Source organism: Trypanosoma cruzi, genomic scaffold (genome assembly GCF_000209065.1).
Source record: "Trypanosoma cruzi strain CL Brener 1047053516699 genomic scaffold, whole genome shotgun sequence".
NCBI lineage: Eukaryota > Euglenozoa > Kinetoplastea > Trypanosomatida > Trypanosomatidae > Trypanosoma > Trypanosoma cruzi.
Window position 1 is genome coordinate 533,850 of NW_001849572.1, and position 16,798 is coordinate 550,647.

The 16,798-nt window shown below is 60.3% G+C and overlaps 2 protein-coding genes across 2 annotated transcripts, besides 7 other annotated features; both read right to left on the minus strand.

Annotated features, from left to right (window-relative positions):
- Positions 1 to 13,395: part of a sequence feature (areas not merged during assembly with more than two copies in the genome that could not be assigned to a particular haplotype) that runs on past the window's edge.
- Positions 1,352 to 11,812, minus strand: Tc00.1047053506671.70 (dispersed gene family protein 1 (DGF-1), putative; the record flags this gene model as incomplete). The annotated part of the gene is made up of 1 exon (XM_808434.1): positions 1,352 to 11,812. The coding sequence occupies one exon, from the start codon at positions 11,810 to 11,812 to the stop codon at positions 1,352 to 1,354; it is 10,461 nt and encodes a 3,486-aa protein (XP_813527.1).
- Positions 6,833 to 6,886: a microsatellite.
- Positions 13,396 to 13,708: a sequence feature (areas merged during assembly that could not be assigned to a particular haplotype. This can correspond to areas where the two haplotypes were merged or to regions with more than two copies in the genome that were merged during assembly.).
- Positions 13,709 to 14,593: a sequence feature (areas merged during assembly that could not be assigned to a particular haplotype. This can correspond to areas where the two haplotypes were merged or to regions with more than two copies in the genome that were merged during assembly.).
- Positions 14,517 to 14,585: a sequence feature (A-rich).
- Positions 14,594 to 16,798: a sequence feature (heterozygous, Esmeraldo-like haplotype).
- Positions 14,825 to 16,156, minus strand: Tc00.1047053506671.90 (mucin-associated surface protein (MASP), putative; the record flags this gene model as incomplete). The annotated part of the gene is made up of 1 exon (XM_808435.1): positions 14,825 to 16,156. The coding sequence occupies one exon, from the start codon at positions 16,154 to 16,156 to the stop codon at positions 14,825 to 14,827; it is 1,332 nt and encodes a 443-aa protein (XP_813528.1).
- Positions 15,726 to 15,752: a microsatellite.

Here is a 16,798-nt window from a genome sequence, read left to right on the forward strand (position 1 = left end):
AGCTGCAGTGCTTGCCGCACACCGGGCAGTCTGCCGGGCGTCGGATCGTGGCGGGGTGGAGTCCAGTGGCAGGAGGAGGCGTTTCCGTGCGAAATTCTTTGCTTACCTGCTGTGAGGCATCCGCGCCGCACCAACGGCATGTGCTCGGAATGGCGGGTTGCAGTGGTCGTGGCAGACATCTGTACTTGTGCAAAACTCCGGTACGGAAGCAGCCTGGTGCAGCCTCCTCCCCACGAGTGAGGGTGGAGTCCGTGCGCGTCGGTTCCCAGTCGCCTGATACAGTGGAGCGGCAAGCTTCTGGCTTGAGCTGTCGGACACCAATAATACGTTCGGCCAGTGCGACGATGCCGGTGCTCCATGTGCCTGTGAGCTGTGCGAGGTCGGACGCCTCCTTGGCTTATGCATCACATGCTTCGTTCTTGGGTATGTCGCAGTGGCCAAAGACAAACTGCATTCGTGTGTGCGCTACTCGGTGCTGCGGGCGAGAAAAAAGGGTACGTCCAAAATGTGAGTCGCCAGGTGATCCAGAACCGTCGACGTGTGCTCACGTGCTTCCACAGTTCGACGAGAAGTCGCAAAGACGCACGCTGCCGTGGAAAAAGTCTCGGTGAATATCGTACTCTCCATGCTAACACCGCACTCCTCTGTATCGGCTGTGGTGCATCAATTTCGCACGGCCGGAAGGAAATTGGGGAAAAGAAGCAATTCCTCGTGAAGGTATCCCCGTACCAGCGTGGCCAATCCGCGACGATATCCCTTGCCTGTGGAATACGGTGCGCTCGAGGATAAGTGTGGAACGTGACTGGGATGGCTTGGTCCGTCACTTCCACCGCTAAAGAGACATCGATCACCCTGTGCAATCGCCACACCAGAAAAAGCAGGAATCACGGCAATGCGTCGCACCTCAATAAATAAACCCGCTCAAAGACGTTCCTGGAAACCCGGAGCCCTGCTACTACTCCGTCGCCGCTTTGCTTCTGAGAGCCGTAACGCCTCCTGCATGTAAATCCACGGTAAGGCAAAGCTGCAATCCATTACTTCCACTAGGCGGTTCGCTGGATCCTTCCTCCATTGCACAAAAAGAGCGTTGAGCTCCTCGCACGCAACTCCACAAAATTACAGTCCGATACAACACAACATCAGCAGTAACAAGAGCGGCAACTCAATCCCCTTCCACACAGTCATCGTGAAACGGGGAAAAATCCTGAAAGCACCCGCTAAAAATAGAAACAAATCGATAGAAACAACGACCAAAAAAACTGTCGGTGCTGTTAACGACGGCTGGCTGTGGTGTGCAGCACAGCCGTGGCCCCTCAAGCACTTCACACTTACTAATTCCACGTGTTGTACGTCACGTGGCGGCGTAATCGATCATACGGCTCGCACTGGATGAACGGTCCAGCAGGCTCAGCGCGTCTGAGCGGGTGTCACCAGCCATAGGCTGCAACGGCGGCGCAGGTGGTCGGTACGACGACGCAACGGTGGTGCCTGAGGCGTACGACGATGATGTCCTGTCGTGGGGCTTCCGCGCCTCTTCGTCGCTCTCCTCGCCATCGCGCAGCAGTGCCTCCAGCCCACCACGATGCGGCTCGCGCAGCTCCTGCCAGTGGCGGTCCTCCGCGTACCACACAACGACGCCGTACACAGTGATCGCAAGCAACACAGCGGTCAGCAGCAGCACGATAGCCGCGTACGCCCTCGCTCCGCCGTCGCTCGGCGCAAGGTGGTTGGCCGCGCTGATCAGGCACAGCGCCGCAAGGAGCACAAAGCTCGCCGTGCGCATCACCGTCAGGAAGGCCGAGCGCATCATGTTCGTGAAAGCAACCACGCCCGCACCCGCAAGCAGCACAGCCGCCATGCAGAAGTACTGGACGTGGCAGCCTCCCACGGGCGGATGCACAGCCGCAATCAGGCCCACCACGCACAGCACCGACGGCTGGAACACGCACCAGTACACGTAGCTGCCCCTCATGTTCGTCAGCATGCCGCCGTACATCCGCTGCTGCGCCGCGGGGCACCAATACCCGACGGGGTACAGCAGGCGCTCGTGCAGCGGCTTCCTCAAAAACTGCCAGTACTTCGTGAAGCTCGCGCCCGTGTGGCGGGCAATGAAGTAGCACACGCCAGCAGGGAACGCCGCACCGTACAGCACGCCAACGACTCCAACCACGCGGTGCTGCACGCGGGCGCCGGGCATCGCCAGTGCGAGCACGGAGCCAAAGAAAATGCCGAGATGCATCGCGTGCGCCACGACGTACGTCAGGCTCGGGAAGCGCATCGCAGCCCACGCACTCGCCGCGTCCACGTCGCGCCACCGCTGGAAAGCCGCCGTCACACCGCAGTGCACGCACCCAAACACAGCGGCGAGCAGCGCGTTGCCCACCACCATCCACAGCGGGTCGAGGGCAGCGAACACCGACAGGAAGTACGGCAGCGCAGCGGTGCTCGCACGCTCCTGCGCCGAGGCGCATGACATCCTCGCAAACACGCCGAGTGCCTGCATCTCCAGGATGGAGCCCAGCCCGCCGGTCACCACCATGGCAACAGCCGCCGCGCCCGCAACAACGCCGATGATCGCCGAGAGGGCGCTGGCAGCGGCGGGCAGTTTGTCAGACCTGATCGTGAAGGACCCAAGCAGCACACCCTTGCAGCCGCCGGACACCGCCACAGCGTCGCAGCGAATAACTATCGTCTCGTCGGCAGCAATGAAGTAACCGCGGTGCACGGGCACAGCCAGCTCCAGGACGGTGGACGGATTCGTCGCGTTGCGCTCCCACGTCGCGTTGCGCAGCATCGCTCCCCACGGACCACCAAACCCACTCGGCTGCGCCGTCGACACCGGCACGAAGCTCAGGTGCCTGCCGAGCTGCGGGTCGCGTGCCCACCGAAACGGCGGCGGCAGCGCCACCATCAGCCGTGTCGGGACGGCGCTCCCACCACCACGGATGTCGTGCTGCGTCAGGCTCCCACCAGCCGCCGTCGTCGTCACGGCGAGCGTCGGGCACGCCACGTCGCTCCACCACAGCGTGCTGCTCACCGACGCCGTCGGGGTCCGCGTGGGCGGCGGCGCCACCGTCTCCGTCACCTGCAGCGTTTCCGTCGGCCCGTACCGCGTCTGACTGTAGCGCGTTGCGCTCAGGCTCGGCGTCGGAGTTGGCGTCCAAGTTGCTGTCGGGCTGCGCTTCTCCGTCAGCGTCGCCGTGTGGCTCAGCGGCGGCATGGCGGGCGTGCGGTTGCACCCGTCCACGTGCGGCAGGTACACCGGCAGGCAGTCGCGCCCGTACCCGCCCTCAGCGCAGCGGCAGCCGCACGACCCCGACATCGTCCTCGTCGCAGCTGCAAAGCAGCGCACGTCGGCGTCACACACGCCACACACCACGGGGCGGAATTCCCCGATGATGCCGGCGGACCTGTAGTCCATCGGCTGCAGCGCCTGCCCGTTGAGCGTCAGGCACCCCACGACGAACTTTCCGCCGGCACCCCCGAGCGCAACGGTGCCGTCCATCACGAAGGACCCACTGCCAGCGTTCCCGTGGAGCGTCAGCGTGCTCTGCACAAGGTCCGCACTGCGCGGGTACGACGGCACCGACAGGAGCCTGCCGCTGATGCTGTTGCCGCGCACCGACAGCCAAGACCCGGAAACAAACGACGCCGACCCCCGCAGCACCAGCAGCGCGCCATCGGTCAGCGCACCGGCGTTGTCGTTCACTACGACGGCGGACGCGTTGGCCTCCACCCCGCTGTCGAACACCAACCCATGCGCGGCGTACACCTGGCTCCCCGACATGCGCAGCACAGCGCCCCCCGACGCAACCACGCGCACACTCGCGTACAACGCATAGTCGCCACCGAGCAAAGCCGCGTCCAGCGCAACACCGCCACCGAAAAGCTCCAGCACGGCGCCGTCCACCACCACCGTCCGCCCACCAGTCATCACGGTCACGAGAGCAACGCCGGACACAACCAGCACGGACCGCACGAGCCGCAGGCTCGACAGCACCAGCACCGGTGCGTACGGCGAGGACTGCGAGCCGGGAAGATACGAAAGCGGCGTCGGCCTCGCGGCAACAAGCAGGGAGTCGGTCACCGTCAGCACGGACCCCGCGGGAAACGTGCCGGTCAACACAAGCGCACCGTTCAGCGCCTCCACATCGCACACCGACAGCTCCACCGGCCCGCTCTCGTCGCTCCCCGCCGCACCCGCACCGCGCAACGCTCCACCGCCCATCACGTACAGCACGGCACCGTTCAGCAGCGAAACGTTCTGCACAACGATCCGCACGCCATCCCGCGCCATCCACGGCACGTAGAGCACAGGACTCACGCCGTCCAGCACAACGTGGCGCAGCGTCACCTCGCCCGCGCCGGCAGGCACAACGAACACCGACCGCACCGTCACGCCCTCGCGGAAGAACACACTCGACGCGGTGCCCACAGCGGGCGGCAGTGCGGGAGCGCCCACAGGCACGCACGCCTCGCCGTACCCGCCGCTGCCGCACGTACACACGCACACACCGTTCTTCATGCCCGCAGACGCCGTCCCGGGCGCGTAGCAGTAAATGTCCCTGTCGCAGGCGTCGCACCCAACAACGTCGATGCTCCCAGCGTCGCCAAATCCAGCCGCAGCGTACTTCTCCGCCGTCGACAGAACACGTCCACCAGCGTAGTTGCACGCAACCCTCACATGCGCCCCAGCCGAAAGCCACAGGCTCAGTGACAGCATCCGCGGCAGCAGCGCACGGTTGCGCACAAAGCTCAGCGTGCTCCCAGCAGCGGTCACGGCGCCAGTGGCGTAGAGCATCTCCCTCGAGACGCCGTCGTGCACGTTGCCCTTCGCCAGCAGCATCGACCCGCCGGCCAGACTCACCGTCGAATAAAACGCCACCGCGTAGTCCTCCGTCGACACAAAGTCGCTCCGCACAAGCGCCACAATGGAGCCCGACACGCTCACAGCCCCACGCACAGACACCGCGTGCTTGCACAGAAGGAAGTCGCTGTCAACAAACGCCACCACGGAGCCGCCACTGGCCGCAACGCCGCCCTCCACCGACACGCACAACCCCAGAGCCGTCTGCACCAACAGCCCGTCCAAGTAAAGCGCACCGCGCGACGACAGCGCCACGCCGCCAAACACCAACACGCCAACAACGTCGCGGAACACAGCCGCCACATGCGTGCGCGCAATGGTCAGCACGCTCCCAGTCAGATTCACATTCTGCAACACGAGGCACGCGGAGGCGTCGCCAAGGTCGTAGGCCCCGCTGTACACAACACGCTTCTCTGCGATCAGCACCGAGTCCACCACAATGACGCGCGAACCCGGCGGAAATCGGTTCGCCACCATCACGCCGCCGCCAGAGCGTGACTCAAGCCCGCTGATCAACACATCGGCGCGCTCGCCAGCAGACGGGTCGGACCGCCACCCGACAACGTACAGGCTCGCTCCGCCCAAAAACGTGCAGTTCACCAGCGTCACGTTGCGCACGCTCCCTGACATCGACTCCACGTCCACCACGACGTCCGCCGCGAAGGTCACGCCAACGTAGCACACCACCGACGTCCCGAGACCGGCACTCACCTCCTCCTCCACACGCACGTCCCGCACGCACAAGTCGGCGCCGTCGGTGCTCGGTGGGTCGGGAACAGCAACGGGCAGACACGCATCGCCGTGGCCGCCCTCCGCGCACCTGCAGGCGCAGCCATCACTCGAGGCCGTCGTCGTGTACGCAGGGAAGCACGACGTCGCAAGGGTGCATGGGTCGCTGCAGGTCAGGATGGTGGCATTGTACACGGACGGGATGCTGTATTCCACCCCCTCCTCGCCGTTCACACTGTTGCACGCGGCCACAATCGCTCCGTTTGTGAGGTCGCTGGACCCCTTGGATATCCGCAGAGCTGTTGGCGTGCCCCTGCTGGACATGAACCGGTTGCCAGACACAGACACCGTGGAGTCGCGGAGATGCACAGTGGGGTTCAGGAAGGCAAACACATCCGATGAGGAAACGCGGCAGAGGTTGCCGCTCAGCTGCAGCCAGGAGTTGTAGTAGATGTAGGAAGAGTAGCTTGGAAAGAACACAGCCGAGCTTCCTTGTATGTCGTTGCCCTGAAACACAACCGCTGACCGAGACTCCACACGTAATGCCAAAATTACTAATAAAAAGTAACTCACCGGCCTCGTCACAAGATTGCCTCGGATCACCACGGCAGAGTTGTTCAGAACCTTCAGCGATGAGGATTGGCTAGACCCTTCAAGATTTATCAGCGTACTGTCACCGCCGGCCATATGAAACGTGTTGCCCACCACCGCAAACACGGAGTGCCACGACACCCTCAGCGCAGATCTGACAACGTAAATGGCGCTTGACGATGCCGTCACGCTCTGAAACACATTGCCGCTCAGCACCACCGCGGAGTCATTGCTGATCGCCGGTCCATTCATCACAACACACGACAGCCTCCTAATGCCCAAACCCAACCGAGGGATCAGCCTCGTGACCGTGAAGCGGTTCCCGCTGATCGTGATGTTCGTGCGCGGTGGAAACCCACCCTCCGGACTGAGCAGCGCGTCACTAAATGTGTTGCCGGCGACGACGATGTGCAGCGACCCCACAGCGGCGTACGCGTTGCCCAACAGCAACAGCACGGCGCCATCCCTCCACGTGCATCCATCGAACGTGACATTCACCACGTCGCCCGTCATCCCCCCAACCAGCACCGTCAGGCTCATGCCACCCCCGCTGAACGTCACGTTGCGGTAGCACAGCCACGACAGCCCGCTGCCCACAGCCTGCGCCACCTCGGGGTACACCATGTCGCTGATGCACTCACCAACCGGCGGTGGCAGCGGCGTGGGCGGCACTGGTGGCGGCAGCGGCGGCGGTGGCGGGCCAGCAGGCACAGGCGCCGGGACACACACATCGCCGTGCCCTCCAGCAGCGCACTGGCACTTGCAGTCAACGACCGCCGTCGTCAGCGGAGCAAAGCAGTCGCCGTCCTTCGTGCACTCCCCGCACGCGACAACCGTCGTCACGTTGTTGATGCCGTTCAGCTCCAGTTCAGCCGCCGTCGTCACCACACGTCCCGCGACCGTCAGACACCCAGCAACGAGCCGGTAGCCGGCTTCAACCCGCCTCAGCAAGGATACCGACAACCCCGTCGAGCCCATCTTGCAGCCCGTCAGCGTCACCAAACTGCTGCCGTCAATGGTCACAAATGCGGACTCAGTGTCGTAGAACATCGCACCCACTTCCACGTCGTTGTCGCGCCAATCCAACCAGCTTGACTGCTGAACAGTCCACAAGAAATCGTTATAGATGGCGTAGCGCACGGAGCCGCTGTTCCCCACCACGCGCACCACGCTGTGATCCGACACGCTGAATCCTTGGCGCTGATATAGCAGACTTACTCCGGAGAACATCGTATTGTTGAGCAGCGCAAAAACAGAGTGGTCACTCACACTGAGACTGTGCACGTAGAACAGGTATTTGTAGCCCTCAAAGCTGCAGTACCGCGCGTACAGCGAGCTACCGCCCACCAGCTTTAGCGCCCCGATCAAGTACATACCAAACGCATCACGATTCGTTGCATGCGCCTTGACGTTGCTGACCAACAGCGTCGACGCACTCAACACGACGTTTCCCAGCAACAATACGCTCCACATGTTGTTCACAGTGCCCGGCAATTCAACCTCGGAGGACTGCACCGCGTCAACCTCCGTGACGGCGATGTCGCAGTGCTGCGGGAGGGCAAATAAAAAAGCAACGGCGGAGGACCGCATCACCGTCTGGCTCACGCGGATCAGAACGCCGGATGACTCGGCCGCCTCAGGACCCCCAAAAAACTGCAGGGCGGCACCCTCACGGAAAGTGCACCCGGTGATCGTGATGTTGATGGGGAGATGCAGCGGCATACTGTTGAGAAAGAACGTCAGCACGGCACCCACGCCGCTGAATGTCACACCCACGTAGCAGTGGTGCGTCTTCCACATCTTCAGCGTGAGGTCCGTCAGCGTCTGGTTCACCACGCAGCTCGTGTCGCCGTCGACGGCTCTCGCCGCTGCGGGCGGCACAACCGTGTCGGGCACCTCGAGGGGAAGACACGACGCGCCATGCCATCCGTCTTTGCAGCTGCACGAGCACGAGCTGCGGTCCACCGACTCCGTCCCGGGCATGTAGCACGCCGCGTCCTCGTTGCATGCGCCGCACCTGAACAGCACCACTTCATCCGGAAACAAACCGTCGTAGGACACCTCCTCATCACCCTGCAGGTTGCACCCCACCACAAACCGCGCGGGTGATTCAACAATCGTGCTCAGTGTAAAAAGCTTGGCAAAAACAACGTTTCCCTCCACCTGACGGTTGTTTGCAAGCGCCACGGCGGTGCCGCTGCCCGACAGCTGAATCCTGTACTGGGGATACGGAATAGTTAATACTGAGGCTGCACCCACGCTGTTGCCCTCCACACGCCACTGCGCACCACCCTCGAGTGTCACCGAGCCAGACAAATACACCAGCGCAGATTCAAAAATTTCCGTCCCACCAACGAAGGTGCAGTCTGCCACTCGCAGCAGCCCCGCGGAGCTCACGGTGGCATCCCCAAAGAGAATAACGCCATTGACCGAGCTCATAGTGTTGTTCTCCACGTCAAAGTAGCCGCCATTCTTCACATCAACAGCGTAAACATAAACACATGATTCCACACCGTCATCGACCTCCGTTGCCCTCAGCGTATTTCCCTTCAAAATAATCCCGCCACCATCAACAACACCACTGGAGAAATAGACTGCGTACCTACTCGCCTCGATGTAGTTGTCAAGCAGCAGCAGCGTCATATTCGCACTGAGAGTAAACTTCACAAATAAAATGGCGTGGTCCGACGTTGTCACAATCGTACTGCCCACCACCAGTATCTGGGAGCTCACGCCGAAAACACCCTGAAACACCAACACTCCGGAATCCATCATCGAGGATGTCACGTTCACGTGCACGCGCGCACCACTCCCCTTGATCGACAGTCCCATGAGGACGCACTGCAGCAGCGTGATGTTGAGTGTCTGCTGTGGCGCGTCAAAATACGACAGGTCCAGCACAATCGCGGCGGTGAAGGTCACGTTGACGAAGCACAGCCCACGCACACCGGGATCAGGATAGTCCACGAAGCTGATGCTGCCACCGTGCACGCAGCGGACCTCCGTGTCCTTCGCGTCGGGGAGCGGGAGAGACCCAAGACCGTCCGGAACCGCAGCTGGCAGACACGTGTCACCGTAGCCGCCAGAAGCACACACGCACTCACAGCCGCTGATGCTGCTCGTCCTCGCAGCGAAGCACACGGAGTCCATGGTGCACGCACCGCAGTCCAGCACCACCACAGGCGCTCCAATATTGAGGTCGACTCCGTAATCAGTCACAGGAGAGCCCCTTGCCGCGTTGCACACGCCGTAGATGATCGGGCGCCTGTCGGATGGTGGCGACCAGTTGCTTGTCATACTTACAATTGTTGACGAGTACGAGCCGTACGTGAAGTTGTTGTCAAGTATCGACCACACACTCCGATCGCAGAACGTCATGCCGTTTTCCTTGGCCACGTACAAAACGTAGGCGGTGCGGAACTCGTTGTCGCGGTGCACCAGCCAGCTGCCACCAGTCACGGTCAGCATATTTGCCATGAGCAAGGCGAAGCCAAGACGGAAAGTGCTGGAGACAATCTGCAGCACGCTGCCGCCATCCACAAAAACATCCTTGAACACACACGCGCCTTTGCCGTATTCGGTGCTCGGCGCACTCCACGAGCAGTTCTGTATGGAGAACACGGAGCCGCCGCTGACACGCAGGTCCGACGCAATAGCGTACATCACGTGCATCTGCGAATTGACAGCGCAGTTGTCCATGTAGAAGACGCTGGACAGGTTCGCGCCAAGACCGCGCTCCACGAGGATCGCAGCGCACAAACCCCCGCCACACACCAGCGTAGACCGCGTCATGACAAACCGCGTCGACAGAAGCCGGACGCCGTCCAGCACAAGCACGGGGCCGTACCGAAATCTGGCATGGCCAGGGGTCGTCGCCACGTACTGCGACCCGCCAACCGTCGCGCGCAGCGTTGAGTTCGCCAGCAGCACACTCGAGTGCAGCGGCATCGCGCCGTGTAGCACGATCGTGCCCTCCAGCGACGTCACGTTCGTCATGTTGACGAGGGCGTGGGGCATCGGGCGCGCCGTGCTCTCGCTGAGGCCGCCAATCCGCAGCTGCGCACCGCCCTCAAGCACGCAGTGGCGCAGCGTCACGTTCAGCGCGTTATCGAACGCGTCCATCGAGCGCAGGTCCACCGCCACAGTGATTGGGCCGCTGAACACCACCGAGTCGAAGCACGCCGTCGCACGCCCACCGCCAACCGTCACGGACTCCGTCAGCGTCACGCCACTCACGCAGCCCTGCGCACCGCCACCACCGCCGCCGGCCCTCGCAGGCGGCACGTCGAACGGCAGGCACGCCTCGCCCACACCGCCGGCGCGGCAGCCGCACACGCAGTCGTTGAACGACGCCGTCAGCGCATCAAAGCACGCCAGCGCTGCCGCACAGCCGTCACACGGCACCACGCTCACGGAGGGCAGGCCGGCCAAGCGGTAGTCGCCGCTGCTCTGCAACACCCGGCCGCCGGCACGGTTGCACTGCACCGACACGACGCCGCTCGTGATCGCCAGCCCGGAGACAAGCGTCGCGCCAGCGGCAGTGCAGCGCGCAATCGACACGGTGCCGCCGCTCAGCGTCACCCCAGACAGCGACGCCACCGACGACGCCTCGCCCACCGCCCACACGCCGTGCAGGTCCAGCCACCCGCCGACACCGACCGTCCCACCGTCGCAGCGCACCAGCGACGACGCAACAGACCCCTCGACGCCCACGAAGCGCAGCACCGAATCAAGCACCGCGAGGCGCTCGCCAAGCACAAGGCCGCCGCCGCTGCTCACAACCGACACGTTCGTCACGGAGAACACCGAGTGGCTCCGCAGACTGAGACGCGACGAGGACGCCACATGCAACGCGGAAGCGGTCGGACCGCCCGACGCCTCCAGCAACACGCCGTCAAACAACACCGCGCTCGACAGCAGGTCCACGTCGCCGCCAACGTACACCGCCGTCCCGCCCGCCTGCAACGACCTCAGCACAGTGTTGCTCACACGCAGCTGCGACTGCAACAGCGACGTCGCGTGCAGCACAAGCGGCGACGCCACCGCGTCCGTCAGCCCGCTCAGCTGCGAGTAGCGCATCGGCCCCGCCGTCACAATCGTCGAGTCACGGACCGTCACGTTTGTGTGTTCCGGCAGGTTGTACACAAACACAAGCGAGCAGTAGCCGCCGAACAGCCCGCTCACGCTCACCTCCAGGCTCCGGTCACTCGCCGGCTCGCCGCTGTAGCCCCGCACGTAGATCTGCGCACCGCCGTCGCAAACGCAGTTCCTCAGTTCGATGCGCAGCGCGCCGGGAAGCATCGCCGCCACGTCGAACACAACAGCCACGCCGTTCGTGATGTACACGCCGTCCATCAGCACCGTGTCCACGGCGCAGCCAACCGTGATGGCTCTGTCCACCGTGCCGCCCCGCAGTCGCAGCACCACCGCATGCACTGCGGGCATCCACGCCGCCGCCGCAACCAGCGCCAACACAACAAGCAGCACCACACGCACAGCCGCAATGGCCCTGCGCCGCACACGGTGCCGGCTGCGCGGACACGCGCCCACCGCAAACCGCATCCACAAACCCAGACACGTATCAACAGAGCCGTCGTGGTGTGTCGCACTCGCCCCGTCGACCATAATTCCAGCTTTCAAAATCCCTTCCTACAGATGGCAAATCCAGTGACACGATTCCGCCAGATTGTTATCCCACTACTGCTACTAATCCTACTAAAGCAAGTAATCCCTAACACCTTGAAACGATAGTTGTGCTGGCCAAGCAAAAGTATCTCTAACTACTTCGTCAAAAAAGAATAAAAGGCAGCAACAACAGTAACCAAACACAGTGGCACGCAAAGGCATCCGGTCATACACCATCCCCATCACAGTACAACCGCCGACACAAAGCCGCGCAGACGCAATCAAGTCAGTGACACCATAGCCATCCCACACCCCACACAGCCACCGTGCCGAGTGACGGAATCCCGGCAAAAAGCCACATGACCGCTGGCACTGCTCCTGTTACCGAATGGCTGCATCACAGGGCGGTCCCGATGCCGTGCACGACACACAGGAGCCGAGGCAGACCACGTGGCAGCGTTACGACCGCCGGCCATCAAGCGCGTCCGAAAGGTGTTGGTGTTGGTGGCGCGTAAGTGGAGTGGAGAGCTCGCCGGTCGCCAGCAGCAAAAGCGTCTTTTCTTGTTCACGCGAGTCGGCATTGCACAGCAGGCAGCGGCACCATGCGCGCACGGCATACACAACAAAGGAAAAATAAAGAAGCACGGCGGCAGCAATCAAGCACGGAAAAAAGGGTCCACACTAATTGCACATTCCGATTGGCTCACAGACATCCGGATGGTGGTCGCGCCGCTGCTCTACGGTGCGTGTGGCGTGTGACTGCAGCGGACAGAGGGGATGATGAGAAGGGTGGGAGACGCAGCGCGGCCCTCATCCATCTCGGTTAACTGTGACGCCGGTGACGTCATCCCGTCACATCGCCTGCAGCAAAGACCGTCGCCGTCAGCAGCGGTCGGTGCCTTCCCTCTCCCACTGGGGCGCAACTCCACCGACGCAGTCGCTCGTCTCCTCCCCACCAGCACAACGAGGGAGCAACGGCAAAAGATGAGACACGCACGGCAAGCGCGCAGTCGCAGAATCCCACTGCTGCCGCCATGGCCAAACAGGGTCGGCTGCAGGGCGCAAAAAGAAGGGTAAACACCCCATCAAACGCTTTGGCACCACGTGGAAGCACCGCAACCGAAACACAAGGCGAAGCGCCGTGAAGCAGGCACCAAAACCAAAGCTCCTCCAACAAATTCATCGTGGAGCAAAATAAAATATTATGCGAGCGCAGAAAAAATTCACACAAACTGAAAAACAACAATGACGGTGCAGAGGTAATAAATGGTCGTGGTGCGCAGCAGCCGTGGCATCGCGCCCCTCCCTCATCAAACGGCACCGCACCACAACGCAGCGTGACGACAGCCTGCAATGACGACGACTGAGTAGCACGCACAAAGCGGCATAAACCTTTCATCCCGCACTCGCGCAAATTTACGCTCTCAGTATGTACTGCCAACGACACGGGGAAGGACACGGAAGGGGACTGTTCTCTCCATCCTCCTTCTGCTCACAACAGACCCTCCCCATCCTCCTCCTCGCTACGCTCTGGCTGCCGCGAAACGCCGTCAAGCAAATCCACGTGTATGGAAGCCCTCAATGCGCGGGGCAAGCCAGGCAGCCACCCACGCTCACTCTCCCGCTCACATTTCCCCTCCCACAACTTTCCCACACACAAAAGGGCAAAGACATGGAAAAGAAAAGCCCGCAGCACAACGCATGCAGAGGCAACGCCATACACGCCGCACCGCAAAAAAAAAAAAAAAAGCGGCCGCAACAAGAGCGACGGGTCGAATTCAAATTCACGGCGCTGCGCTTTACTTCTCTCTTCCCCGATGGATTGGCGTCTCACACTCACAGTGAGGCACGGTGCACACCATCCGCTCCCTCCGTGTGCACTCAGAAGTCCGGCGCACAGTCACCCTCGTGCCATCGCAATGGGGAGCACAAACAACCGTCGTCGCGGACCATCGATGCCTCTAGCAAAAACAATAAGAAAAAGAAATGAGGGCATGTCAACAGCACAGCCAGCAGAGGGACACTCAACGGGACGCGGAGACACTCAGCGACAGTGAAGACAGCACAAACAAAGAAATGAACCGCAGTGAATCAACAAAACAAAAGAAAAAAAGGTGAGAGTCCAGAAGAACTCCCAAACAACATAAAAAAGTAAAATCCATGATTCGGAAAGACGTTTATTTCAGGTGCCAAGCAGCACAATACGACCGTGTGTTTGTGTATACATATTGCCCTCAACAATAAAAAGAGGTCAATAAAGGACTTTACTGTTCCACCAGCCCACACAACATTCTCCACATTTCACGCGGCATCCGGCCTGTTCTTCCAATCATCTTTTCGTGCAGTCCATGGGACGCACAGTCGCAGGGCCGGCACCGAATGTAGGCAAAAACAAACAAGAGGAAAAGAAATGTGTGCTCCGCCCCACAGGCCCTCGTCGCACGCCCACACGTCACGGCTCCCTCAGCGCGCCGTTCGTCGCGGCCCCTCCTCATGCGTGCAGCAGGCGAGGCGCACAGGGCCGTCGTCATGAGCGTGTCGGTGGGTGTGCGAGTGGAGCAGTTGGGCGGGAAACACACGGCACCCCTCACAGGAAGAGTGCAGCCAGAAACAATTAAAGAGGGAAGAGTAGAAAAGAAAAAAGAACGTCCATAGTGATTGCCCCCAATAGCAAAAAGGAAAAGAGGACTGGGGAGTGAGAGACAAAAAAAAAAAAATGAAATAAAAGAATAAAAAAACAATAAAATATTTAAAAGCAAACAAGCAAAAAGAATTTTAAAAGAGTTACGGTGCTCCGCCCATGCAGCCAGGCAGGACGGCAGCGGTGCGTGTCGTGCAAAAGAGAGCACCAACGGGCCTGCATGGGTGTGCATGCATATATACAATGGGCACATTATGTGTGTGCTTCGTGGGATGAGGTGAGGGCGAGAGTCCATGCAAGGGGACACACACAGAGAGTGAGAGAAGGACGAGTGTGTGTGCGGGCGGTGCACGGCTCTCTCTCCCCCACTCTCACGCGGCCACCACCGCAGCAGCAGCCGCACACGAAACAACAAGAAGAAGCAAAAGAGGGGAGGTGGTGTGCGAGACCGCGGTGCTGCCGTCACTGTCGCCAGTTGGCGCCGTATCTTTTTTTTCAGTGCTGTTGACTGCTTCTGGTGCTGCTTCACTGGCTGTAGGACCGACGTTGGTATTATCAGCTTCGAGTTCGTCGTGGGTTCTTTTGGGATCATGCCGTTCAGGATCGTCACCATTCTCATTTACTGTTCCCTGAGCATCACCATTGCCATATGTAGGGATGGATGAGGCTGCTGTATATGCTGGATGGCCGGTATTTGCACTCTTTACCAAATCTGCTTTGTCTCTCTCTTGACTGTGTTGCTCTGCCGCATCATCCTTCGAAGACGTTTTAGTTGCTTCAGAGTCCGTTTCGGTTCCTGACGCTGCCGTATTGTCATTTTTCCCTGTTGGATTCTTTGAGTCTTTCGGTGTTGCTGTTATTGTTGGAGTTTCTCCCGTTGATGGTACTGACGGTGTTGTTTTTCCTGTGGGTTTGCTATTGGCGGTCGACACGCTGGAGGAGTCTTTGCTATTTACGTCATTCTCCCCTGCGTCGCCTCCACTTGCACCCTTACCACGAGCTTCAACACTTATTTCTCCTTGTGTATTAGGAGTGTTTTTATTTTGGTCGGTGTCTAACGCCTCCGGAGTCTGCACCGTGGGCAGTGCGGGCACATTAAGCGTTTTTTTTGACGGTTCATCTGTTCCTGAAGAATTATTCTTCTGAGTGACTGAACTATCGCCGGTGTTCTTCAAACCATCACCAGCACTGGGAATAGGGGACGAGGATTTATCATCGGGAACAGGAACCTTCAAAGTGGAATCCTCACCTCCGTTAGAAATTCCACTTGAGCCACCACCGCCACCACCGCCACCACCAGTTTGACTGTCAGCACCAAGTTCACTGCGACCAATACCATCAGAATCACTGGCATCAGGAGGTGGTGGTGGGGCTCCCGGTGTTTCTGGCGCTGGTGGCAGTGCCGGAGGTTGTGGAATTGAATCTAACTTCAAATTATCCCTTTCCTCAGAAATATCTTTTACGTCCTTCGCTTCGGCTTGTATCGCATTAATGAAGAACGCTGATCGCAATGGCCGCGTGAGCACAGTTTTATTGCAACCCCTCACCAAATACGACGTTTTCGCACCCAACCCGCCTGACGCCATGCAGCCACCCTGTGCGTTGTTGGGAGTATCCCTCGCATAAACACCGCCGGCACCGCACCACAGCACGCAGAGGGCACACACCAGCAGCACACGGCCAGTCATCATCATCGCCATCATCACTCCTGTCACTTGCGTGTAGCCTTCAGCACAAACTAACAACACGTCAATAGAGAGAAAAAGCAAAGGGTAAGAGACAATTCACTCAACCACGCAACAATCACCGCAAAGTAACAACTGGCAGCACCCAAGCAGCAGCAGCCCACACACTACTAGGCACGTGAAATCACTACGATTCCAGAACCTGCGCACCGAACTAAAAACCAGAAGTTAAAAGAAAAGAAATGCCACAGCCAAGATTCCGCTGAGCATGCATGTGAGTGTGTCTGGGATGCGTTCAACGTGGCGGATGTGGGAAGCGACACGGAGCACACAGCAGGGCAGCGGCAGCAAACAAAGCAAAAAACGATCATCATAATTACTCTTACTTTATACATCGGACCACAGTAGACGTACACATGTCCCCGTGGCTGAGTGCTGGCACGCACAGCCCACGCTCCCTTTTAGCCCAGAGTGGTGTACGCCAGCGCGGATGCGGCGAGCAGCAGCGGGGCACACACCCACGCAGAGCTGCTGAGGCTGCCGTCGACTTCGCGAAGACGTGACGGTGCGCGGGTGGTCGTCGTGATTGGCGCCTCCGTATATTGGCACTTTTTTTTTTCTGACGTCGATGTCTGTGACGTATATTCTCAGCACCTTGGG